This window comes from Syngnathus leptorhynchus, chromosome 5, assembly GCF_054491065.1.
Source record: "Syngnathus leptorhynchus isolate UIUO chromosome 5, UIUO_Slep, whole genome shotgun sequence".
Lineage (NCBI taxonomy): Eukaryota > Metazoa > Chordata > Actinopteri > Syngnathiformes > Syngnathidae > Syngnathus > Syngnathus leptorhynchus.
Window position 1 is genome coordinate 15634973 of NC_141199.1, and position 23774 is coordinate 15658746.

At 43.6% G+C, this 23774-nt stretch overlaps 1 protein-coding gene across 9 annotated transcripts in view; it reads left to right on the forward strand.

Annotated features, from left to right (window-relative positions):
* The window catches only part of cntln (centlein, centrosomal protein), a 226198-nt gene that overhangs the window by 12891 nt on the left and 189533 nt on the right, over positions 1–23774 (forward strand). For 7 of the 9 annotated variants that reach the window (XR_015065994.1, XM_085911193.1, XM_085911192.1 and 4 more), the window contains 3 exons: positions 1000–1127; positions 8236–8955; positions 22504–22598. Coding sequence is in view for 8 of the 9 variants with exons in the window: in XM_085911193.1 (XP_085767319.1) it covers positions 8854–8955; positions 22504–22598 (197 nt within the window). In the remaining variant the exon portion in view is untranslated. The remainder of the gene's footprint in view (positions 1–999; positions 1128–8235; positions 8956–22503; positions 22599–23774) is intronic. The other 2 variants (XM_085911187.1, XM_085911194.1) reach the window with 2 other exon arrangements.

Consider the following 23774-nt stretch of genomic DNA (forward strand, 5'->3'; position numbering starts at 1 on the left):
TTCTTGTGGTGGAGGTAGACCAGTAGGTGGCAGTATGATACTTGAATCGACATCCAGTACCGACCAAGTCACACAGCAGCTGATCTATTTCGATTATTGCTATCTTGGGCAATTCAGATTTTTATTAATTAATTCATTATTTTTTTTATTATGATAATGATTATTATTATTGTTATTATTATGGTCATTATTACTGGTTTTATATTGATTTTAATTAGATGTCAATATTATCATGATAGTAATTATTTGAATTGTGAGTTAGTTTACCTGTCATGAAATGTTGCAACAAAATCAACTACCGGTCATTACATACTATACTTAATTCTTCAAAAGTTTTTCATTTACTGTTTATTCCCTGTATATTTTTTTTCTGTAAACATTCTTCAATTAAGAGCAAGAATAGTAATTGATGCCGAGCCCTTTTTTCTTGTGCTTTACCTGTAGTGATCTGAACCAAAACACCCTTTTCCACTCTGCAAGCTTTATTTACCTTTTTCACTCTGATTTTTGCAATGTGGACTTTTCCAACTGGCAGTGCGCAATATCATTTTCTTCACAACATCCTCAATTAAAAGGTGGTCCAATCTGCGCCTGTTGCTCCAGTCACTTTGAAATGATATACAAAGTTTGAAAAAAAAAAAGAAAACGCCATGGAAACATTCCCAAAATAATTAGGAAATGTTTTAAAAACTTTATTTTGAAAATTTACTTGACTTGCTCTGAAGCAGCTTCAAGATACCATTGAATATTTCGCAACTCGACGTAAAAAACAAACTATGTTGTGTTCACTGCTTTCCCTCCGAATTAGAAATGTATTTCTAAAGAGGAGAAGGAAAAGCAAAGGAGGTTAAAAAAAAAAAAATCAATTAGTGCTAAATTTATTCATGGATTTCTTGCGATCAATGCGCGCGCTGTGAGGGGCTCGCTGGGACCCGGTTCATCCCAGTTAATGTGTTTGAAGGGGGAATTACCATTGATGTTGTTTTCTCTTCCTCGCAGGTCAAAGGGGGGCAAAGGAGCTGTCACCGCGCCGGATGGAGGAACTTGCTTCCTCTCCGGTCCTTTAGCCGGCAGGGGAGGGAGGATGCACTTGGCTTGACGGAAATACAATTGTGAATCTAATCCAGGTAGGGCCAGGAATGATCCATTTTATTCGATACACTCCTGAATGTCATTGTCGACTAGTTTGTAAAGTTCCTAGTGCGACTTTAATGTAATACAGTATAAAAAAAAAAAAAACGTGAGAGGAAGGTGAGTATTTTTGTATGTTGTTTCAAAAAAATATGCTTAGAAAAGAACATTGAAAGGTGTGATTTTAAACCATCCTATCAAAATGAATCCTGCTCTGCTGGTCAGAGAGGTGAAGAAAAAAAATTCTCCCTCTCTTTTTTTAATTGGCTAAAACCGGTGCGGTTTTAATTGACCTTTTGTAAACCGCCTCCTCCCTTCTTCCCGATTCTCACATGCCGCTTGACGCCGCCTGGAAAAAAATAAATCATCCACATCTTTCTTCAAGGCCGTACTTCTCGCTTCTCGTATTGATTTCAAACAATTTTCGCACACCGAGCGATATTCCGGTTCAATTAAACATATTTGTGCATTTGCAAATGTTTTTTTTTTTTTTTTTTTTTAAATGATCCCCTCCCCTCCGCTCACCGCCGCATCCGGAGGCTGTGAAACTGCACTTTTGGCCTTAAAGCTTTGCGCACGTTCTCGGCGGAGCTTGACATTTTGATCCGCAACAGAGACTAAATGATAACGGTTTCCTTGTAAATACGCTTGCCTGCGGGGGGGACGCTTTAAATAGACCGAGGAGGACTCTCCCACTTGTTTATATATTCACAGCTCATCTGAATGTGAAAAGCTCGCCTAGAACATTCTCTGCATCGCTTCCGGGAGGGGGGGGGGGGGGGTGAGTAAGAGCAACCTGCGAGGGGTGCCCCGATAATTACAGCAAATAATGGTGAGTAATTGACTCCCAAAAAAAAAAAAAAACCCCACAATAACTACAGTTTTTTTTACCCTAGGCTTTTCTTACCACGCACAATTAAATCTCTTTTTCTTGCGCTTTAGAGGCAATCATCTTTGCCTTATTTTCTGTTTCGGCTCAAGCCAGCCTCTTCGTTTGAAGTGTTTGGCGAGCGTGTGATAACGCTCATTAAAGCTCTCTCTCTCTCTCTCTCTCTCTCTCTCTCTCTCTCTCTCTCTCTCTCTCTCTCTCTCTCTCTCTCTCTCCCCCCCCCCCCCCCCCCCCCGGATTCCAAAGAGTTCGTATCGCACCGCAGTACGAGTGCGTATCCACATCGAAGAACAACAGAAACTCTTCATTCAAAGCTGAAATACAAAATGGAGACAAGAATCATTTCAGTTGAAGCCTTTTGGGGTTCTAAAACGTTTAGTAATAAATGGAACCTCAGAAAGCACCGAAAACTTGGAGTTCACCCAATATTTTCAGGAAGAAAGTGATTCAAAAGCAGACGGTGAAAGAAAAATACCATAGGTGCCATGAATGCTATGCTAGCATGCTCATTTCTATTTAATATATTATCTACAGACTTTTTGCGGGAGTGGACTTAATCGTAACCCCTGTGATGAAGTGCTGGGGGGATTTTTCTATTTCTTACAGGAAAATGTCAACCTTAAAAGTTCCATTATACATAATTTCTACAATTTGGCCCTCGTGTGTAGTCGTGACAACCCCGTGGCGAGCGCGTGACGATTTCCTCCGTCAAAGTCTGACGCTCCTTTTTCTTTTTGGACTGAGCAGCAGTGTGATGTTGATGTCATTTTATTATCCCCAGTGGGTGTTGCGGGTAAAAGATCTCAAAATGTATAATTCATATGCTTGCGGATGGGATCATGTTACACTTTTCATCGAGCGTTCCCACATCGCCGATAGCGTTTAGCGCGGCGTCTGGCTCCGGGGGAGAAACGTTGCTTCGTGTCACATCCTTATCAAAAGACGCTTTTGTTCCCTCTCGTTCGCCGCTCGAGGCCCCCGTGAACCGCTCGAACCTCACCCGACAATCCGCTCTCTCAGATCAATTGTGATTGTGTTCGATGTATCAAAGAGTCCCCGTAGTCAATGCTTCCACTTATAAGGTAATTTACTGGAGAGAGCGGAGGCTGTTTGCAACCGGGATAGGCCAAAGGAAGAGGGGGGGGGGGGGTGCGTGGGAGGACGAGAAGGGTGTTGATAAATCACCGTACTTACACCATCCTACGTTGGAGTGGAGAGAAAATATATGCACGTGGAACATCGTAAGAGGGGGCTTTAAATAGGAGCAGATCTGTGGTGGCGTGCGTGCCGCTTGTGGATTCAACTGTTTTTTTTTTCATAGTGCCTGTAAAGAAAAAAAAATAAATCTCAAGACGCTTTCCATATGAAACGTGTTCAGGATCGTATTTCTCATATCGTATCAGAAAAGGAAAAACTCCAGCCGAAAGGGATTGAGTCGATTGGTTGACGACTTTCGACCCGCACTTTACGTCAACCAATCAGCTCCCTCCTGCCATTTGTCTTGTCCAGGTGTGCCTTTTTGTCTCTTCTGTTTGTTTGTTTGTCCTTTCTTTTACGTTGGCTCATGATTTTTTGGGGGGGCACTTTTTTATTTTGTACTTTCATTCTTCCACGTGCCTTTTAGTTTTGAATACAAATACTTATTTTATAGATTCATCTTGCTCTCCTCACAAGGTATTTAGTAGCCATACTTTTAGTTTTTAATAAAAATACTTATTATGGAGATTTATCTTGCTCTCCTCACAAGGTATTTTGTAACCATACTGCAGCTTTGCAAAAAAAAAAAAAATCTCTGACTGGTTCTCGAAACCGATCCATGAATATGCAAGATAAACAGCCGCAGGAAAGAAGCAATAAAAAAAAATAAACTGCTTGATGTGGCTAATAGATAAGCGATTTTGCCATTTTCAGACAGCAGCGTTGACACATTCATAAGAAGGTATGAAATCGTGTTTCAGTAAATTGTCGCAAGACGCTAACAACACGCTTGACATCTTGCGCATTACTCCCAAATTTTTTCATTGGGCTTGACTGATTGGGACGAAACCCTCCTCTCAGCTCCAAACTTGTTTCCAACCTCGCCTGTTTCATGGAAATTAAGCAAACACGCGCCTTTGATATTGAAATCAACCAGCCGCATTCCGACAAACACTTTTAGCTGCCCAAGAGAAAAAGAGTTACTTGTCATTTCATTTTTGATTGTCGGGCATCCATAAAAATAAATGAGCTAACATAATTTAAACAGTTGGAATCACTCATTCAAAAAAACTTGACTCAAAGACGATTTTTGTTTCTTTGTATTAGTACAATACAATTTGGAACATTTTAAGAAGGCCTAATCTAATTTCAATTATTAGTTTTTCTTTGAACTGATGACATCAGGAGCACCTGGAGAGTTTAGTCTTTTAATTCTTGAGCTATTTTAGTTGCCATCAAATAAATCATCCCAGTTGGCTTCCTCAAACCATTTCAGTCGAACCAACTCATCCGCTGTTTACAGTACGCGTATTATGTCCCCTTTCATTTGGTTGTACTGTAAAGCAATTGAGCAGTGCTCTACCTGGAACTTCAGCTCGCAAACCTCTGGTGGGACATTAGCATGTCCGGGGGCCAGACATCATCAAAGCTCTTCGGGTTGGGTCGACGGTCCTGCGTGAGGGGAAAGGTGTGGCGATGCCATTAACCGGACTGCTTTCCTGTTTAGAAATCATTCCAGTACAAACACTTTCACTGACGGGCACTTATGAAAACATTCTTGAACGTGAGCGCAAGTTTTTTATGTGCTAAACAAACTTTACACTTAGTATAGGTTTTTACGACAGGCGCGCACACACCGGCGTGTCTAAATGCATGCGCGTGACTCCCCCCCCCTTGTCTTCCTGCTACTTTGTCTCTCTCGCACTCCCTTTACTGGAAGGCCACTCTGATGGGCCCAGTCCAAAGGAGACCACCATCCCGGCCGATTCCAGGGGGAGTCCTTCCCAGGCAGCACTTCCAGTGGCCTCAGTGCATTAAGGCTTTTACCTTTTGCTCCTAAAGGCATCGGGACAAAAACGGGCCGAGCTCTCTCTCTCTCTCTCTGTCTCTCTTTCTCTCTCCACCGGGGAGCGAGAAGATGCATTGTCTTTGCCGAGGACACCGATCACTTAGAAAATGGCTCATTAATTATTCAAAAAATGGCATACGCTCTTGCCTGCACCTTTAGTGACAGGGCGGCCTCTCAAGGCTGGGAAGTGCAGAGACACACCCTGCCCCGGTCCACAAGAATCAATACTAGGCCCACGGTCGTTTGCTCGCTGGCGGGCTTTCCTTCGCCGCCCCGTCCCACGCGTCCTGTGATTCTTTTTTTTTTTTTTAGGGCATTTATTCGCAAAAACCTTGAAGTGCCAGCTGCAGACGGCGGCCACAAGGCTGAGGCGGGCCACCATGAAGGCCTGAAGGCTTTGGAAAAACGCCCTTGGCATGTCGCTCACCGCGCTCCGCTGCCGTCTTGTCAAATTCGGCCCCGATTGGCTTTTTGGGTGTCTGCGCCGCCGCAGCTGATTAGCTACAAGTCAGCCTGCTGAATTTCCAGCGTTCATTCTCTGCACCTGGAGGCTGAAGCTGCCTCAAAGATGGACACACGAGAAAAAAGAAAAATGAAAAAGCAGGGACCAGTCTGGAGATGGGACCACCCAGGATTTGAATACTTGAGGTTTTCGACTTTGCTTTTCTTCCTTCCCCTCCACTCGACGTTGTTACCGAGTTTTCCCTGGACCAGACTTCTGGAACACTTTGTACTCCTCCGTCACTGTCACCGGCGAAAGCAGCCCTGTGTCCTGTCCCAGACTGCCAGACCCCCCCCCGCCACCCCTCACCCCCGTCTGTCTTGGAAGGCCTCCCATTCCTCCTCTTACTCGGCCTCAGTGCCTTGAGCGTTTATTTTGTGCAACCACAGCCCACTAAAAAAAAGGTCAAGCACCCCACGCCAGTGACTCCATCAAACAAATGAAGTGTGATTCTCACTTAATCGGTTACAGTGGATTCTTTATTTTCCTCTCATTCAGCGGAAATTGCTTCGTCAAACGCGTTCATTTTTCAGAATAGTGGTCACTTTCAATTTCCCACCATTAGATGTAGACTCAATATAGGCTCAACTTCAAAATAACAACGTAACAACTACTGCCTTACTTTTATTTTGAAATTGTTTGTGACGACTGACTTGACTTCAAATTCGGGCTATATAGCTTGACAGTAGTCAGTGAGCTGCATTATTCTAGTCTGGCCGACTTGAACTGGAGCGCAATATTCAATTTGCAGTGCTCATGCGCACCGGCGCACCATTTATGTGCACCCTTGCCGATAGTAACACACCATTGCAAATAGTCATGCTAACAATGCTAACACTTACATATTTACACTGCATGTTGATAATAAGGTGGGTCTTTGATATTTTTTTTCCCTAAATTTGAATTATACCTCTTCAGGGACATTTTCATTCCCCGTCGCTTGCCAACACTTCACCTTTTCGGCTTAGGGTCAAGCAGTACGCCGGTGTTGTTTATTTGCGGTTTACTTGGCCGCTTTGAGCGCGTCTGTGGTGTAGCTTGTGTCACGAAAGAGTGGAATAAAACACAGTGGGGAGAGGGAAAAAAAATCCAAAGGGTGAGGAAAAGTATGGGAGGACACGAGTTGGGGGGGGGGGCGGGTTTCGCCGAGGGGTTGGATAGCACTGGCGCGAACCCAAGGCTGGCTAATAGTATCTGACACACTGCAATTTTGAGGCTTATATCAACATTGTTTTTACAGCTGTAATTAAGCCACCTAATCAGAAGCACATTGCTCGGGACAGTCTGGGGCCGTGAGGGGGCACACACACACACACACACACACACACACACACACACACACACACACACACACACGCACACACACACACGTACACACTCGTGTTGAGCCCTGCGGCAAAGCAGCAGCAGCAGTGGCGAAATGGAGGCCGGCCAAGGCAGCTGTGGGTGGGGAGATCATCCTGAGTGTGACACACACTCGCACGCTCGGGCCACGCTGAATGCAAATGTAGCATCATGTGTGTTTGGCTTTACATTTGCTTGTGTCTGTGGATTCTGGCCATAAATCATCCCGGTGTATGCGCGTCACGGTCGTCTAGTGGCGTGCGTATCTGTGTTTATCAAACCCTCCCAAATCTTATTCGCATATGCGCCAGAGTGCGATTCCATGTGTTTAGCCGCGCACATGTGCATTCGTGCGGTCACCTCGGCACCGCTGAGGTTCACCCCACCCTTGTCGGGGCTCGCCGCCGAGTCACCCAAGTCTCAAATGGCGAGCGAATACACACACACGCGGTGCAGGACGCGGGGCTCGGCGGGGGCCAAAGTCAACAGATGAGCTGGTCTGAACTGGCTCGCTGTGTGTTCTGATTGTAAATTGTGCTGGTGATGATTAGAGAACTCCAGCACAGGATGTCGACTCTTAAAACTGTCCAGAGAAAATAATTTTCTAGCATGTTCAGGAAAGCTTTTTATTTTTTTTTAACTACCCCCCTCCTCCTCCTCATCCGTCTTTAATTTAAACATCATGTGGATGAAGTCGGTGTGTAAATTGGTGTAAAGTCTCCAGAGTAGGAAAAAACAAAAGCCAGACAATGAAAGGGGTTTTAAGAGTTTCATCTTGCAAGTGCAATAGAATACACCCCAAAAAAATAAAAAATACTACCAGAACAAAAATATGAAATTACAGCCGGCACCTTGACGTGTGAGTGGCCTGACTTGCAAGCAAAAATGTGAGCACTAGATGGGGTGGCGGCAAACTCAACTCCACCAAAAAAAGCAGCATTTTGGCAGATTGGGAATAAAAAGAAAAAGAAAGCTGTTAAATGCAACTCCCAGTTTAAAGTTTACTGACAAACTAAACAAAACTAACATTCAAATTTGTGTTTCCCAAACAAACATAATTTAGCATTTGGAAAGTTTGCTAGCATAAAATGGCAGGCTACGCTAATTGCATTCTTGTAGCTTTTGTTTTTGCTTCTTTTCCGCGGCCCTTCTATCGCACACGCTTGTTCATACACCCACAAGTATCCCGTTTATGTGCGCACATCTGTGATCGCTTTGCCTTATTTGTGTATGTTTGAGCAGAGGAAAGTCTTCCACTTGCTGCGCGCAGTGTTAATGTGTGCATAATCAGCGTTATCTCCCCTTTTGTCATTATTATTCCAGTGTAGCTGTCAGAAGCAAGAAAGATCAATGAGGCCGCGTGTGGAGGATAGGCAGAGTTTGATGGGATGATTTATTCTTGTTCCGCCGTTACCTCCCACTCGCCTGGTCATGATGTCATCACCCCGAAACGCACGACTCTGACTCATTGCTCGCTGACCACTTGGAAGATTTGTTTGTCCAGAGAAACAAACTAACAAAGACGGATGACTGTTGATATGATTTTGCAGCTCTGGCACATTGAAAAAACGTTTTTTTTTTTTTTTTTTGGCGTGAAATAATAGGCACCAGTAATCCAAACTGGACACGAGTTGTTGAGCCAGCTGGCACTTTGGAGTTTCACATTCTTGTTCCCCTGCTGCGTTTCCTCGACTTTGGTGGCCGGGAATGCGTTCGCCACTACCGAGACCTCTCACCACATCCGCCTACTTCATTTAGATTTATTCCCCTTTTCCCCTTGTTCAAAACATGCCGCACTTTGTAGGATTAAAAGTTACAAATTTTCATTGGGAAATTTGGTATATATTGGAAACTTTCTATGGAAAGTTTGGGAATTGATGTGAAATTGTTCGGTTAGGTTTGAGTTGACTGGGAACCGTTCCTTTGGTACGTGTTTCCGGAATGACTAATTTCATCACGGACAGGTCAGCCATTTTTAAAGTTTTGGCATTATTTGGAAATGTTTGTTTAGTCAGGCAAAAATGCAGGTCACATGCAAAACAGGTAAGAAATGTTTGGCTCTTTGCTTTAGTGTGTTTGTGTTTGTTGCTGAGCATATAGTCATGTGAATATTTTGTGCTGTTTGTAACATTTTGTTACAAGTTTGATAATCTGCTTGAAGTTCAACAAGAAATTGCTGTAAATTATGCAGTGATACTGGAAAAAAGACATTTAAAATGTTGACAAAGATGAAAACAAAGGACATGGTTGCCATACAGAAATAGTTACTTTTACAAACATAAAATGTAGTTTACATTTTCATTTAATCTCCTTTTATAGCAGTTTCTATTTTATTTATGTATTTATTTACTTACATTTTCATTCAAGTTATTTTGTTATATTTTGTTAAACATAATGGAGTCCATAGAAAAGCATGTGAGCCCATCATTGTTGACTAGCATTGTCCAGACATTAGGTTTTAAGACTGAACTAGATAAAAAAAGCTAATTAGTCTGATTCACCATCTTACCGTTACAATGACTATAGTTGTTGTGAGTGACACTCTCAGGTGAAAATAATTCCCTTAGGACCGTCCCAATTTCCCTAAATGACAAAAACCAAATGATTCGGAATCATTTGGAAATGCAACGTGAGGACCATCCAAGTTCTGAGTTCAACATTCCAATCAATATGTTAATAATGAAACCTAGTCCGCTCCAGTCATGTGGCGCGTTTTGAGCCGTAGGAAAGCAGACATGACTCCTCGCAGCAATTTAACATTGTGGTACAGCAGCGGAGTTGAGGGAGAGCCCGAACGATGCTATTACAATGTCAACACGGGCCGTCCAAAGTATGTATTCCGACTGCGGTCCCGTGTCTGTGGGGACCGGCCGGCGTCTCGCCTTTTTCAACGTGCACGAAAGGGACTTGGAAAGAAAAAGCCAGATTTATACCTTCTACGCCCAGAATGTCCTGGAGATATATTAGGCGCGACCAGGGTGGATTTTATGAAAGTCCACTCGGGTTTCTCTGCTTCAGCATTTTGTCACCGTGAGGATATTAAGTGGCGACAACGGCAGCCATTAAAATATGACCTCGCCTCCGTCCCGTTTACACACCCATACGTCTTGCTGTCTTACTCATGCTCTTGGCTAATTGTTTTCCGTGTCTGGATAAAACGCAATCGATTTGTATTTCACCGAAAAATAATAAGGCTCAGGCAGCATTCGGGAAATCCTGCCGGCCCGTTGCAGCTGGTGTGTAATGAAGTCTGCTCCTTGTGCAAATACTAAAGTTGAAGGCATCATTTCAAAGACTTTTTTCCTTGAAGCTAAATACTTGTTTTATAATGGCACTCCTGAGAATGGCTCCTGATATGAATGTAAAATGTGGAACTCGGTGTTTAGTATAAAAATGGATGTAATAATATAGAAATTCCTACAAGAATCACATTTCACTGTTCTTAATGATGGCCAAAACTTTGTGAAACTTTTTTTTCCCACCCTCGGAAATTACAATTGATTAAAATTTCAACTTTCTTCTTTTACAACAATAAAAAAAATAAATAAATAATATTTTCATCATAATTTTCCAACTTAATTTTCCTAAAATTGGATTATTTGTCCTGGTCTCTGGAGTCTATCCCATCTGATTTTGGACAAATGGCGGACTGCACGCCGGATTGGTTGTTGTTGGAATCAGCGGAGAACGTCTAATTTAGTAGGAGACAACGATACGGTGTCAGCGATGCCGTGCGATAACACGGCAAATTGTATCCAGCGAGTGGTCAATATCCTCAATCGATGCTGGACAGATTTTGACCTTGCAGCCATGAATTGTTTAATTTCCGGCAGCGTTAAGTCGAAGGGACGGAACGGGATTGTTGGGCAATGGGAATTTTGGAAACTGATGTTTATTTTCTTTGCAGTTGCGAGGTGAAGTTCCCAAACTCCAGGGATCCAAGGCAAATCTTTGGGGTCAAAACACTTGCAGGCAAACAAAAGAGCGGGATAGGCTAGCTGGAGTGTAATTTAGAAAGATGCACAGGTGCCTTGTTTGTTAGCGGTGGGCGAGGTTTCTGTCAAACTTGGGCTAGGTTTCGACTTCACATTTGATTGTAAAAAGGCAAAATAATAAAGTTGAAAGACTAAATGTTATCCTCAGTTTAAAAACTGTTTTTCTAACTTTATTAAATCCACAATTTAACAATGATTAAAAAAAACAAATAAAAAAACACAAAAAGGAGAATTAATCCAGGGGAATTATTTTATAGGTTTTAGTGGAATTATTTTATAGTTTTTTTGTTGTTGTCTTTCTAGTTGTTTTCCTAGTTATTTTTAAGTGGTTATTCATAGTGGAATTATTTTATAGTGTTTTTTTTTTTAAGTGGTCCTTACCTATGTGTGTTTGTGTGTACAATTGGTATTTCTTCTCTTCTTCCTATGTCAATATGACCTGCAACATACTGGAAATTAGGAAAACAACAATTAGGCTATCTTGTGCCCCCATCTGTCAATGGAATGTAGCAAGGTGCTTCACAAAGTGAAATCAAGCAGCAGAGCAAAGGGAGAGGAAGCAAAGTGCGATGGAGATGCCAGTGGACTACACGGCGAGGAACTGAGCGCCGTGCAGGGAAAACACCGTTGCGCTGTTCGTTTGGAGACATTCTGTCAAAGTCGGGCCCGGGCCTGACACCGCAGATCACACTTTGACGGACGGTGAGAGTAGCATACGCTGACTGGGTCCTATTAAGGTGGATGTTTTCAAAGTTTCAGCCCGGCACTGGGGAAAAAATAGGAAGGACACAGAGGGGAAGCGGAGCCTGAGTGGAGCTGACATGCTTCAAGACCCTCTTCCCCAAACGCGCTGTCGGGGGTCAAATCGTTTTTCCTTCCTTCCTTTAAGTCCTTCGCCCAACTGACTACACGTCTAATGGGGAGCTGGGAATAGCCACACTTCTTGCAGTCACAAACAGGTTCCTGGATAGCAGAGGCGTTAGTAAAGTTACGTCTTGAAGTTTCACCTTCAAAGTTGCCGTGCGGGAAAAAGATTTGACATTTAAAGTAGGCCGAGTTGAGGCTTAATTTGAAGGAAGGCGTATTTTTGTGTCGGGTATCTATCTTTAATTGAATAGAAATGAAAGAAGCCATTTGCATTGGCAGGGAAGCCACATGGCTGTGTTCACGCCCACAACGGCGCAAACACCCATAAGTCACCTCTGCCAAACACACATGGCAACATGTGAACAAACTCGCGCAAGAGTCCACCCGAGCGTAAACCCACACAAACGTTCAAGTCGGCACGTGTCGTTTTAGTGCTCCAAGACCAGCGTGTACTTTAGGCAGGACGCCAGGCGAGACCTTTTCATAGTCCTCTCCTGGATCAATGCTCCCCTGCTGTCACAGAGCTGTGAGCAGACAGAATCAAGCATGAGAGGCCTGCGAGAAGCGCAGAGGCACAAAAGCATTGAGAGGGGAGGGAGGGAGGGAGGGGCGCGCCGCGCCACGCTCGGCTGTGTATGCGGCGGGTCGTCAAGCGAGAGGGCCGAAAAAAGCAGACACGCCGCACCTTGACCACCTATTATGAAGCTCTTTGCCACGATGTCAAGTGAAAGCAAGTTAATTGGGTGAAGCTGTAGAGCATGCGAGGGCGGCGCTGCAAGCCTCTCGACCGCTTGACAGTTGAGTGTCAGCGGGACCCACTCAAGTGTGGCTGAGAGACAGAGCCCTGTCACCGGGCCTAAAGCGGCGCCGCTGGGGCCGTTAAAGCGGTAAGAACCAACCCCCCCCCCCCTTTCCACTGCCCACATGCGCATGCACATGACACACACCCAATTATACTCACTCATGCCCTTTTGGTGCACGCCCACTCTTTGTCCCAAATGATTATTTTGAGACATACAACCTTAAATTCATTCAGTTGCTTATTTTCTCTTTTTTTTTTTTTTTTCATATTCAAGCTGTTTGAGCGGCATGGCGAAGAAAATGCTTTACATGTATGCTTGGCAATTGTAACTGCCTTGATTTGAATTTAGGAAGGTTAATTGGAGAGTAAATGAGGGGTGTCCAAATTATGGCCTGAGGATCATTTGTGGCTCGCTGCCTATTTTCTTCGCGACCTAAGGTATATAAGAAAAATAACATTTGACACGATCCAAAGTTAATGATATAAATGAAATTGCAAAAAAAATTGGGGGACAAAATAAGAGCTAAAAAAAAGAACTAAGGCTACATTTTACATTATAAAAGTAATAAATACAGTAAATAATATAATTTTGTCATAAAAGTCCTTTATTTTTCTTTGTCAATATCATTTCATCAGTTCATTTTCAATTTATATTTATTTTGGTATTGCTGTATAGCCATTACGCAATACTAAGTGACCATTTTTGTCTTCCAATGGACACATTATAAAAATAATCCTAATACTCCGCCTCATTCCAAAATAAAAACTGCCAAACATCTGTGATGTCATCCATAATGAAAACAAGTTTGAGACACCCAAATTAACGATCCTCAATCAAGGTTTCGATGGGATTATCTCGGAGTTAAATTCAAACATTTCATTCAAAATACCAATTCCTAACATTTTGCATTTAATTGCGTGCGCTGAGATCGGACCGCCTGCTCCGTTCTGCGCAGCGCGGCAGACGATTCCACACAATTAGCCAAATCGGCGACTGCGCCGGGACAAAGTCCTACTAACAACCTTGTCAAATGCTTTGTGCCCTTCAGAATAGAGACTGTGTTCTGGCCCATCAGTTTCATAAGGCCTACATTATGGATGGTTGAGTATGTTGAGGCACCCACGGCAGGGGGAAATCTAACGCCTTCCTCGGCGCGAATATTCTAGCGCCGCCGGTGTGTAAACCGCCACAAACGCTAGGCTCTCATCTATCATTCAATCCTCTTTAATTAGGCTGTTTTTGTCATACGGCGGGAAGGGGCTCCGTGTAGCACTTGCGGGGGAGCGAATGATACAAAAGAGATGGTCTCATTTCCATCTGACAGCGTGATGGAGATTGAACGTGAGCTTTAGGAAGATAAATGGACTCTCCGCCAAACCCTCCTCGACATTGTCAACAACGCGGCCGTCCCCGGGGAGCCGCTTAGCGGTGAATATTTGGGGGCCTCTTTCATTAAGTTCTGCTTAGGTTGGCCAGTGGCATGTCAGGTTCGGGGCTCAAGGCTCATTTTAGAGTCAAGTATCTTCAAGGGGAGGAAGAGTGGGTATCAAAAATGGGTAAAATGTTCTATATCGTCAAGGATTTTAGCGAGAAGTAAGCTAATCTGTTCAAAATCAACAGCTGCGTAGCTAGCGCTAATCTGCTCAAAATCAAGCTCGCGAGTGGATTAGCTAAACAACGCGAGGTGTTTTAATTGCCTGCGTTGCTTTGTAGGAGAGCTGAAGCCAAACACAGCCTACTTTGGCTGGAGGTAGACTGATTAAACTGTATTTAATGGCAGCATCATTAGTTCCAGACTTTTTCTAACGCAGACCAAAAATAGCGTTTGACTTTGCTAACTGCTAACGTTTGCTAACATTTTCTCTCAGTCGTTCCCATTTTACCTGGAGACTTCTCACTTAAATCCCGAGTCTCATCTGAACGCAATTGGATACGCTTCGGAAATCAAATTCCTTTGATATTTCACCTATTGTTAAAATGCCAGCAATGACTGTGAACCGTTTCATGGCTCGTGAAATGACGCTAACAGCTCAGTAAACTGCTTAAAGGACCATTACGTCTTCTCGCTTCCTCGGCCTTAACAGGTTGAATGTACTGTCAGACAGTCAAGTTAATTGCCAATAAACATTAGGACTTGAACAATATCACAATGTGTTATTTTGATAGCTATTTCCTCTACGTTTATTTTTCAGTCTTTTCCACAAATGGTCTCGGGGCCGATTGATGATTTATTTTATTTGCTTATGTACAAAAATAGTTACTGTTTAAATGTATTTTAAAAACGTTTGAAGCCATTAAAAATGTTTCAAAATTGTCGTTCGTGTTTGTAAGGCACGCTAGGACTGTCATTACTAATTTCAATACTCCGGTACTTTACCCCCGACAACATACAGCGTATTAAAAAGGTAAGTTTGTGGGATCACTGGATCCCCCCCCCCTTCTAAGTTCCTTAACAAAGGGCAACAAAAAGAAGGAAGGAAATCAATAAGCCATTTTAGTCTCTATCTATCAACGCGGATTCCTCCTTGTCTGTTTTAAAGCGGGGGGGACGTGGCACTTTAATAGGATAGCGCAGGGCGGTTTGAAATGTATGCCAATGATTCCTGTCATTTCATGGCAGCCCGGCCATGGTTCACTGAGCGCCCACTTCCTCCCTGTCAGCTCCACTGGAGACAAGCATTTAGTTGCAAACTTTGAGCAGGTTGCACAAACCAGATATGATGTGACTGCTACTTCCAATCGCCATCCTTCTCCTTCATTCATGCCGCCATGTCACCGCCGGGTAAAAGCCAGCTGGCAGGAGAGTGTTTTCCCTCCATTTAGCTGGAAATAATGGGGAATAACCAATCAAAGGAGAAGCAAAAACAGTCAACCAACAGGTTACGTGAGACTAGAAATTTGGCTTGAGACAATCAGGATTTTTGGGCGGATCACCGAAAAAATCGAAATCATAAGAATCGTTGCATATGCTAAATAGGATGGATGGAGTTTTATGACAGTTGGGAAAATTCCAATGGCTTGAAGTTGACTCTCCTCAGTAGTCTTATTGTATTAATTTTATCATATAAAGGTTCACCACGTTCAATTAATTTTAAATTAAACCTGGGTGGATCATTGATATGATTTCCAATTTTTGTAAATATGAATGAAAATTGGAATTTTATTGACCATTTATTTTGTCCCGTTGGCTTTTGTTTGCAAATCATTTCACAGCTATCGATATAAGGTCATAGCCAAGCATTTGAACCGACTCCGGCGTCCCAACAGCAGAGCAGTTTAGTCAGCATCAAGTTAGCCCTGCTTGGCCCCAATGACAGTTTGTGAGCGTCAAGGCCACGGGCCCTGCATTTTCTGCCTTGTAGCACACCAAAGTAAAATCGCTTGTCAGGCCGAGGTGTCTGTGAGCTGACAAGATGCCCCAGTGACATTTCAGCTCGAAAGAGCAAGCGTCTTGCAACCGAGTGGTCAAATATCAGAGAATAGGTCAAGCAGGGCGGAGCGGAGTGCTATGCGGAAGGCCGCTCTCCCCGCCGAACGCCCCCTTGACTTTGACAAGTGGGACTGCTCGGGGGGTCAGCGGGGGCGCCGTTGCGACGGTACAAAGTGATGTTCTGTTGGGCATGGTCAGACACTGTGCACCTTATTGGCTTCAAAAAGGAAAAGACATTGACATTGATTAATCTTCTTAACCCCCCCCCCCCCCCCCCCCCCTTCCTTCCAGACACGAAGTGAGTGGTGTATGTGCTCGTAGGCGGGGTGGGGGTTTATGGCAGCCCCATCAGATGGGCCACTCCAGTGGTTTGTACGGAGCATGGCCCCCTGAAATGTACTCTGGCATTCATTAGAATATCCTTGACACCTATCATGGGGGGGAGTCAGCCAGGCTCGAGGGCCAGCTCCTCGTCTCTTGTGATCGCTGTCACCTCCAAAGTCTTTTTAGACTGCTTCACGTGACCCAAAGTTGCTGCTCACTAAAATACGGTAGTCGAGTAAGAACAGGTATTGTGAACGTTCCTGTTCATTTGAAAATCCACGATATGAGAGAAATCTAAAAATCATGTCACTATATATACTTCGATAGTCATACCCAAAGATGTACATTGGCTTAAAAAGCAGGATTACAGCGGATAACGTTCAATAAACGTATTTGATAAGAACAACTGCTAGAATAATGTACTATTTTTTTAATTTAAATTTTATTGTCTCTAACTAAGTATTCCAACATCAAGTAGCTGAAAGTAGAAAAGAAATGCACCCAATAAAATCAACCAACAACCAATTCCATTGTGGGTTTTGTAAAAGTTGTAATTCCACTTTTGACCAGTAGATGACATCAGGCGTTTTATTTGTTTACCGTAATCACAAAAGGATGATTCATTGACTGTATCTTATGTCTAAATGTCTTTTGTATATTTGTAAAGTGTGGTACCTGTGACTTTTGAGCTGACTTTTAAGAAGCCGCATTTTCATTTGCTTATTCCTTTCATAGCATCGCAATGACGGCAAAAAAATGAAAGCAGCCCATTTATTACGCTTCAACTTTTCCCGTCTCTCTTTGCCGATTTTCGTTTTTTTTTTTTTTTTCCATTTTTGCTGCATTTTAATGTGCACAGAAAGAGAGTGAAATGGAAAAAGAGAGCGCACCCGTGTCAAAGTCCTGACAGCCATCACGGCATTACAGCGCTGCTGACATAAATATTTAACACTGAGGGGCAACCTACAGCATGTCATGTCACGGCCGTGATTAGGGTGAACGGTGACCCCCTCTCATAGTAACATGGTTTCTTGTTGGAGAGTGGCGGACAGATGGTTGGGAGGGGGAGGGGGGGGGCTTTCGGGGCGGGGGCACGTGTCAGTGCTTCATAGGTTCCTATCACAGGAAGGACAATGCTCCCTTTAACCTTCATTTCCATAAAGCCATTCCTTTGGAACAATGTTCCCCCGCCGCTCTTTCAACTCCCTACCTGCTTCTTCTTCACGTGGAGCGGAACTGTTGCCGATCTCACCGCCTCTAAATCGTACACGGCCGGGGCCTGTCCGACGTATGTTTGTGTGCCTCTCCTGCCCCCAAACACCCTTAAGAGCCCGATAGAGAGAGCCGTTAATCGTTGAGCCAACATCATTTGTTTGTTTATCATCGATTGGCTCAAAGATGTTTTTCCAATGTTATGTCATTGTTTGCGCACCGTCAAGAGGGCGCCCCTCCCACCCCCCCCTTGAATAATTCCAACCTTAATTGGAAAGAAATCCATACGTGCAGGATCTACATACCGAGGCATCGAGGGCTAATCGATGCCTACTGTAGTCTTCGCCGTCAAAATGAGTCCAAATACCCGATTCACGCCAGCAACATTATTAATGAATAAGGAAACTGAACGGATAGTACAATTACAGGTCAAACACAGTTAAATCTCTATTTGACAGATCCAGAATCACGTCCTTTGAATTTGGACACATTGATTGTGAGAGGTAGGCCGGTCCAGTACTTCCCCGTAATGTCGGAACCAACGTAAACAGATTCCTTGTACCGAAGATTCTAACATGATCTTTGATTCCGTGCGATTGGCAGTCGACTGCTTTTCCACCGTCTGATGGCCCCTTCCGGTAGACGCCACATTACACCGGCGCTGCGGTCCGGGCTCCATCTCGTCAATTCCGCGTTAAGTCACACGCATCATTTTGTGGCCTCCCTTAAGTGCATCTGTCTTTGTTAAGTGCCCCGGGTCATACCAGTGTGGCGTTAATCCAATTTGGCCTGAACATTCTGTGAGAAGGAGCCGTCGCCTCGTGGTGGACGGAGAAAGGTCGGGACATACCTGGGGGAAAAAAAAAGGGGCAGCGAGTGGACCAAGGAAACAAATAAGAGGTCTTGAGTGCTGCTACCTGTCCCCGTAGTCATTTAGGCACACACTCTCTTAGTCGCATCGTGTGAGACAAAAGTCGCTTGTTAAATTTTAATGGGAAGCCTTTCTAGGCCAGCTCTATTGTCTTTCCCATCAAAGACTCGGGAATACTCGGATCTCTCCAGTGGACGGTGACAATAGAGAGCCCCCCCTCGATCCGTCGTCCAGCCCACCTCTTTAGCGGTCGGTCGGAAGTGGGATGTTATTATTATTTCATGCCTCAGAAGAGTTGGCCGTTCACTTTAGGGCCCGGTCGTTGCCGTCGGAGACCGGAGCTCAAGAGTGCACACGCGATTGTTCACTCGCCATTTTCTTACATGCCCCCCGAGCGGAAAGAGACGCGTTCGTTCAACCCTGTTTCACTTGGTAAGACAAGAAAAGCATTTAGTGCTTTGGCGCAGGTCAAAGGTGGCGGGCGGAGTAATGGCCAAGCAAACGGTGAAGTCCCGTTCACGAGGTCTACCCACACACACACGCACGCTAGAAATAAGACAAAGCCAATTTACTTGGAGGAATTGAGGTAGTAGGAGAAAGTACAAATGGAGTACGAGCTTGATGTTTTTTTAAGAGGAATAATTCGATTTGGTTCGATTTGATATGCTATGGCCCAATTTGACAGTGTATGATGATTTTTTGTATACATATGAAAGAACTTGTCAGTACTGTAACTTTAGAACTTCCTCCAAGGATATATTGCTCCAATAAAAGACGATTCCAAACGTGGATCGATTCGAGTCTAACCCTAACCCAAACGTGGATCGATTCGAGTCGGTGAAATCAAACCGATTCTCCAATTAATTTTTGTTGTTGTTACAATCCCAATATGTTTATTTCTGTATTTATTTGTTTGTATACTTTTCATATTTCACCGGCCATAGTGTCGAAGAGGTTTTGTCCTGGAGTTCCCCTCAGACTCCGGCCTTTCTTCGAGCCGCATCAAACTTTAATGTTGTTTGCATCTGGCTATCTGCGAGTGTGAAAGGCATCGGGCTCATTATAGCGCCACACTCAAAACTGACTTCCCGGAATATGTGTGGACGCAATGAACGGGAATGGATTTTGCGATCAGGAAAGAAATACAATTCCAAAGTAGTACAGTCAACTTCCTTTTACGTCATCACGGATTTGGCATCGACGCCCGCAAAACGCCACACGTGAACCGACGTGTAAATATCAATGTATTTCTGCATTTTCCCGTTCCAACCTTTCGCCGGCCATTTACCCCGAGATGTCTGTGGCTGTAATTAACGAAGGAAAATAGAGTGGCTCTGACCTTTGGAGCCGACTGACTGACACACAGAGACACTTACAATCTCCTAACCTTCACAAATGTCAAAAAGAAACCTAAATTCTGACACCTGTCCTCCCTCCTCGCCCGTACTTTGAGTCTCCTTATGTTTACTATCACCTTATTGATTTGTTTGCCAGGAGTCTGCGAAGCTCCATTAAATATTCACAGCTTGTTTTTCCCCTTTCGCCATCACTTTATTCTAAAATGCAATTTGTCTCCGTGGCTCCTCTTTATAAGCCGAGTTCAGCTTACAAGTTGTAGATACATGAAGGAAAATCCTTTCCGTCATTAATTTTTAAATCTCTATTTCTTTGGATCTCTAAATCCCCTTATCTCCTTTGGCAGTTAGCTCGTTTTGTCGGGGAGCCGGGCTTCAAATAATAGCGGGAGCCCCCCCCCCTCCACGCGTACTTATACGTCCGATAAGTATCGCGGTTCATAGGAGGGACCATCCCGTCCAGTCTCGTAATTGATTCATGGCCTCATGCTATGATTTTCTCCGCTGCGCGAATTTACAAGTCAACTTTGCGCAAAGTTTTCTAGTATTGATTTGGTGGCGAAACTTTTGTTTTGTTTGGAGAGAGCGTTGTTAAAAACTATGGCATCCTTTCTTTTGCCCCTCCCCTCAGTTTTAATTCCGCCTCCCCCCAGCGGGGGCGAGCGCTGACGTCTTTGCTACCCTCAGAATGATTAGGTGTGGCTGCGGAGGGCAGCATCCAACCCCTCGTCTTCGCCGCCGACTAATTTCATTTGACGAGTAGAGAAGATGCGTTTGGGTTGCGTTTGAGCCTTTTAACGTTGGAAAACTTCAAAGGGTTTCCGACTCATCTGCAGCGATTGTGAATGACAGACAACACAGCTCTGATGAGACGGAGCCATGGAATCGCTCTTCTTTCTTTCACTGCGTGCGTCTAAATTATCTGAAATATTTTGGCTGTATCGATACGATTGATAGGACAATTAATTTTGTGGTATTGATATTGCGATATTCTCTCGAGCGTTTCAGCTACAGAGAGTGTTCAAAACGCGTTTAAATTGTTGGTCGAATATTGTCGTGTGAACACAAAAGTATCTATCAAAAATCGTTCACATTTAAAAAAAAATAAAAAAAAATCTATCCATTCATCCTGCCAAAATTAATGTATGTTTTTTTTTACTTCAAAATTAGACTTCAAAATCAAAAAATCTTTCAAAAATCAAGAGAAAATCATTGAGAATTTATTCTCGTCAAATTGCAAAATTTTTTTTATATATGAATGCAATCCTGTTGGGCCCCTCAAGATGGGCAGTAATCACTTTGTTCCTGTCGGCTGACTTTCCTGCGAGAGAGAGGCAGCGCTAATCAGAAGTGGCGTCGCTCACGCGAACCTGAACTGGAAAGGAGGGGAGGGCGGGCGGAGTTGTGCCTGAGATGACACCTCACAGATTTATTACCTCCATCCCAAGATGGGAGAATCTTTCAAAAGAAGACAAAATAAATAAAGATTACTTTCAAGTTAAGTAAACATGGCACATGCCGGGCGAAGAAATCTGAATTAAAAGACACATTGTCCATGGGTGACTTGGATTTTTTTTTAAATTTGATTATTTGATAAATAAATTAATTGATAAATGTATTTGCTTTCGTTATTGAATTGTTTCATTAATTTACATAAATCACATTTAATTATGAATACAAAGAAGTTGTCAGTGACATCATCTTTGCAAGTAAATTATGATGTATTATTTTTAGAGTGCCTCTTTTTTTTCATTTTACTATTTTCATATGCCACATTTATACAGTGACTGATTAAAATGTAAAAAAACAAAATAAAAAACAAACATGGTGGTAAAATGTTTAAAAAAATATATAAAAATGAATGGTAAATCTTAAAATAAATTAGTAGTTAAGAAACTTGTATATTTAAGTTAAACAATTATTCAATCTTCTCCCAAATAATTCCTTTGGTCATTTGTGTTTGTGAAGAATATTAAAGTCCATGTTAGGCCGTTTCCCCCATTGCGCCTCCCATTAAGGCTTTGACCTTTCCATGTAACTAAAGTGGCCTTTTCACCCACTCATGTTCACCTTTGACCCCTGCCTCTCAGCACAGGTTATGAATTGCGTATTGATCCCGTCTTCAAGATGGTCACCTATCGATATAGTGTTGGCTCGTGCGCCTGATCACTTGTCATGCGTTGTCATTACAACTTCCGGCCATCGTTTTTCAACTCATTGTCATGTCATCCTTAATTTTGATTTGATCAACATTGCCTTATTAGCTTACCTTTTCCTTACATTTTAATTCCAACTTTACATTAGTTAGAAAAAAAGAATCCAGTCTTTCACAGCTTCATTTATTATTAAACCACGATTTTTTTCCCCTCCATTTGATTGTAATTTTATTCTCTCAAATGGGGTTGACATTTTCTAACGTATAAAATATTTTTTTCTGACTAAATTCACATCACCAGATTTTCTTCCCTTGTTTACAAATATGTGAGATATATGACATTATTTACATTACATTATTTTTGTGCTCAGCCAGTGAACAGTCAAGCCACATGTACAAGTGTGCGTACAGACACACACACATGCTCACACACACACACAATTGTAGGACAGGGTGGTAAAGGTCAGCGCCATGAGTTGAGGAATGACAGGAAACAATGAACCTTCCCAGGTCCAGTAAATTAACCCGTGTCACAGGCCGCTCGTTCCCACTGATCAATACTGAACACTTTGCTTTCAGAAAATGAGGGTCATCCTCTGCGGGCCGCCCACCTCCCCGGGGACGGACAGGAACGCTGATAAAACAATCACCATAAAGAGGTTCCAGCTAAAAAGGTGGGTGGATAAAGGTTCGGGTTGGGGGGGGGGGGCGTACTCGGCGTGCGGAGGCTTCCTCGTGTCAGCGCGCTCTTCGCTAAGAGCCGCTTGCCAGGGCTCTGACAGCGGCGCGGTCGATAAAGTGGATTTGAGATATAAATGTTTCCCAGAGCCCTCTCCATCACGTGAAGACACCTGCAGGGCGGTGACAGAGTCTCTGTCACTACCAGGACAGCTTGCTCTGGTCCCGCCGTGCTGAAGCTTTAACCCTTACATATCGTTCGACTTAAATCGGTTTTGACTTTCCATGGCAATCAAAATACTCACCATAAAATTTGAGGTCATCCAGCTAAAAACTGAGTTGAATACTTTTCACCAAAACTGAAGATGCCTTTTAGAGAGTACTTTTTACTTCTCATTTCCATCTCCTTGGCTAGAATGTCATGCCTACAAAATAGAAAGAAATGCAAACCAAAGTCTATATCCCAACCCATAGCGCTTGGCCGTTTTCCCAATTCTGCAATATTAGGGAGTTGGAGGAAAGTTCAAGTGTATTTCAGCTATCATTGTGACCAGACACTCACGTCCAAACTCAATCCACTCCCCCACTCTTGTGCCTCTTGACTAACCTCGGTTTGCGGCGGTTGCAGTCTTTACCAGAGCATATTAACGGCTTAGATGAAGGGATCTGGAATCTGGTCAGGGCTGCTCCATTGGCCTGGAGAAAATGCTTGAGCAGCAAATGCAGTGGCGACGAAGGGTAGCGCGACTCCCCCCCCCCCACCCCCATTAGGACTCATTCCCTCTGCCGGTGACAAAGTGGCTCCAAGTCTTGATTTTCTGCTGATCCAGTGTGTGCCGGAGGCAGGGAGGTAGCCGCTGTCATCACTTACACGGGGGCCCGCCGTTGGCTAATTGCAGCCGACTGTCGATGCATGCATTTGGTCCTTTCTCCGGCCTACATTATTTATCGGTGAGAAAATATGCTATTGATTTTGAGATGGCACGGCCAGATATAAGTGAAGTTGCTAAACAGCTGACAAGACACTCAGTAACTTTGATGCGAGTGTCATTGCCGTACAGTAAAACGCTCAATAGGATGTGAAATGATGTTACCGGGGCTCATTGTAATTTGCTCGCCGTCTCAAGATTGACTCTTCATTTTCCTTGTTGCTTAGCCACATTAGCCTCTGA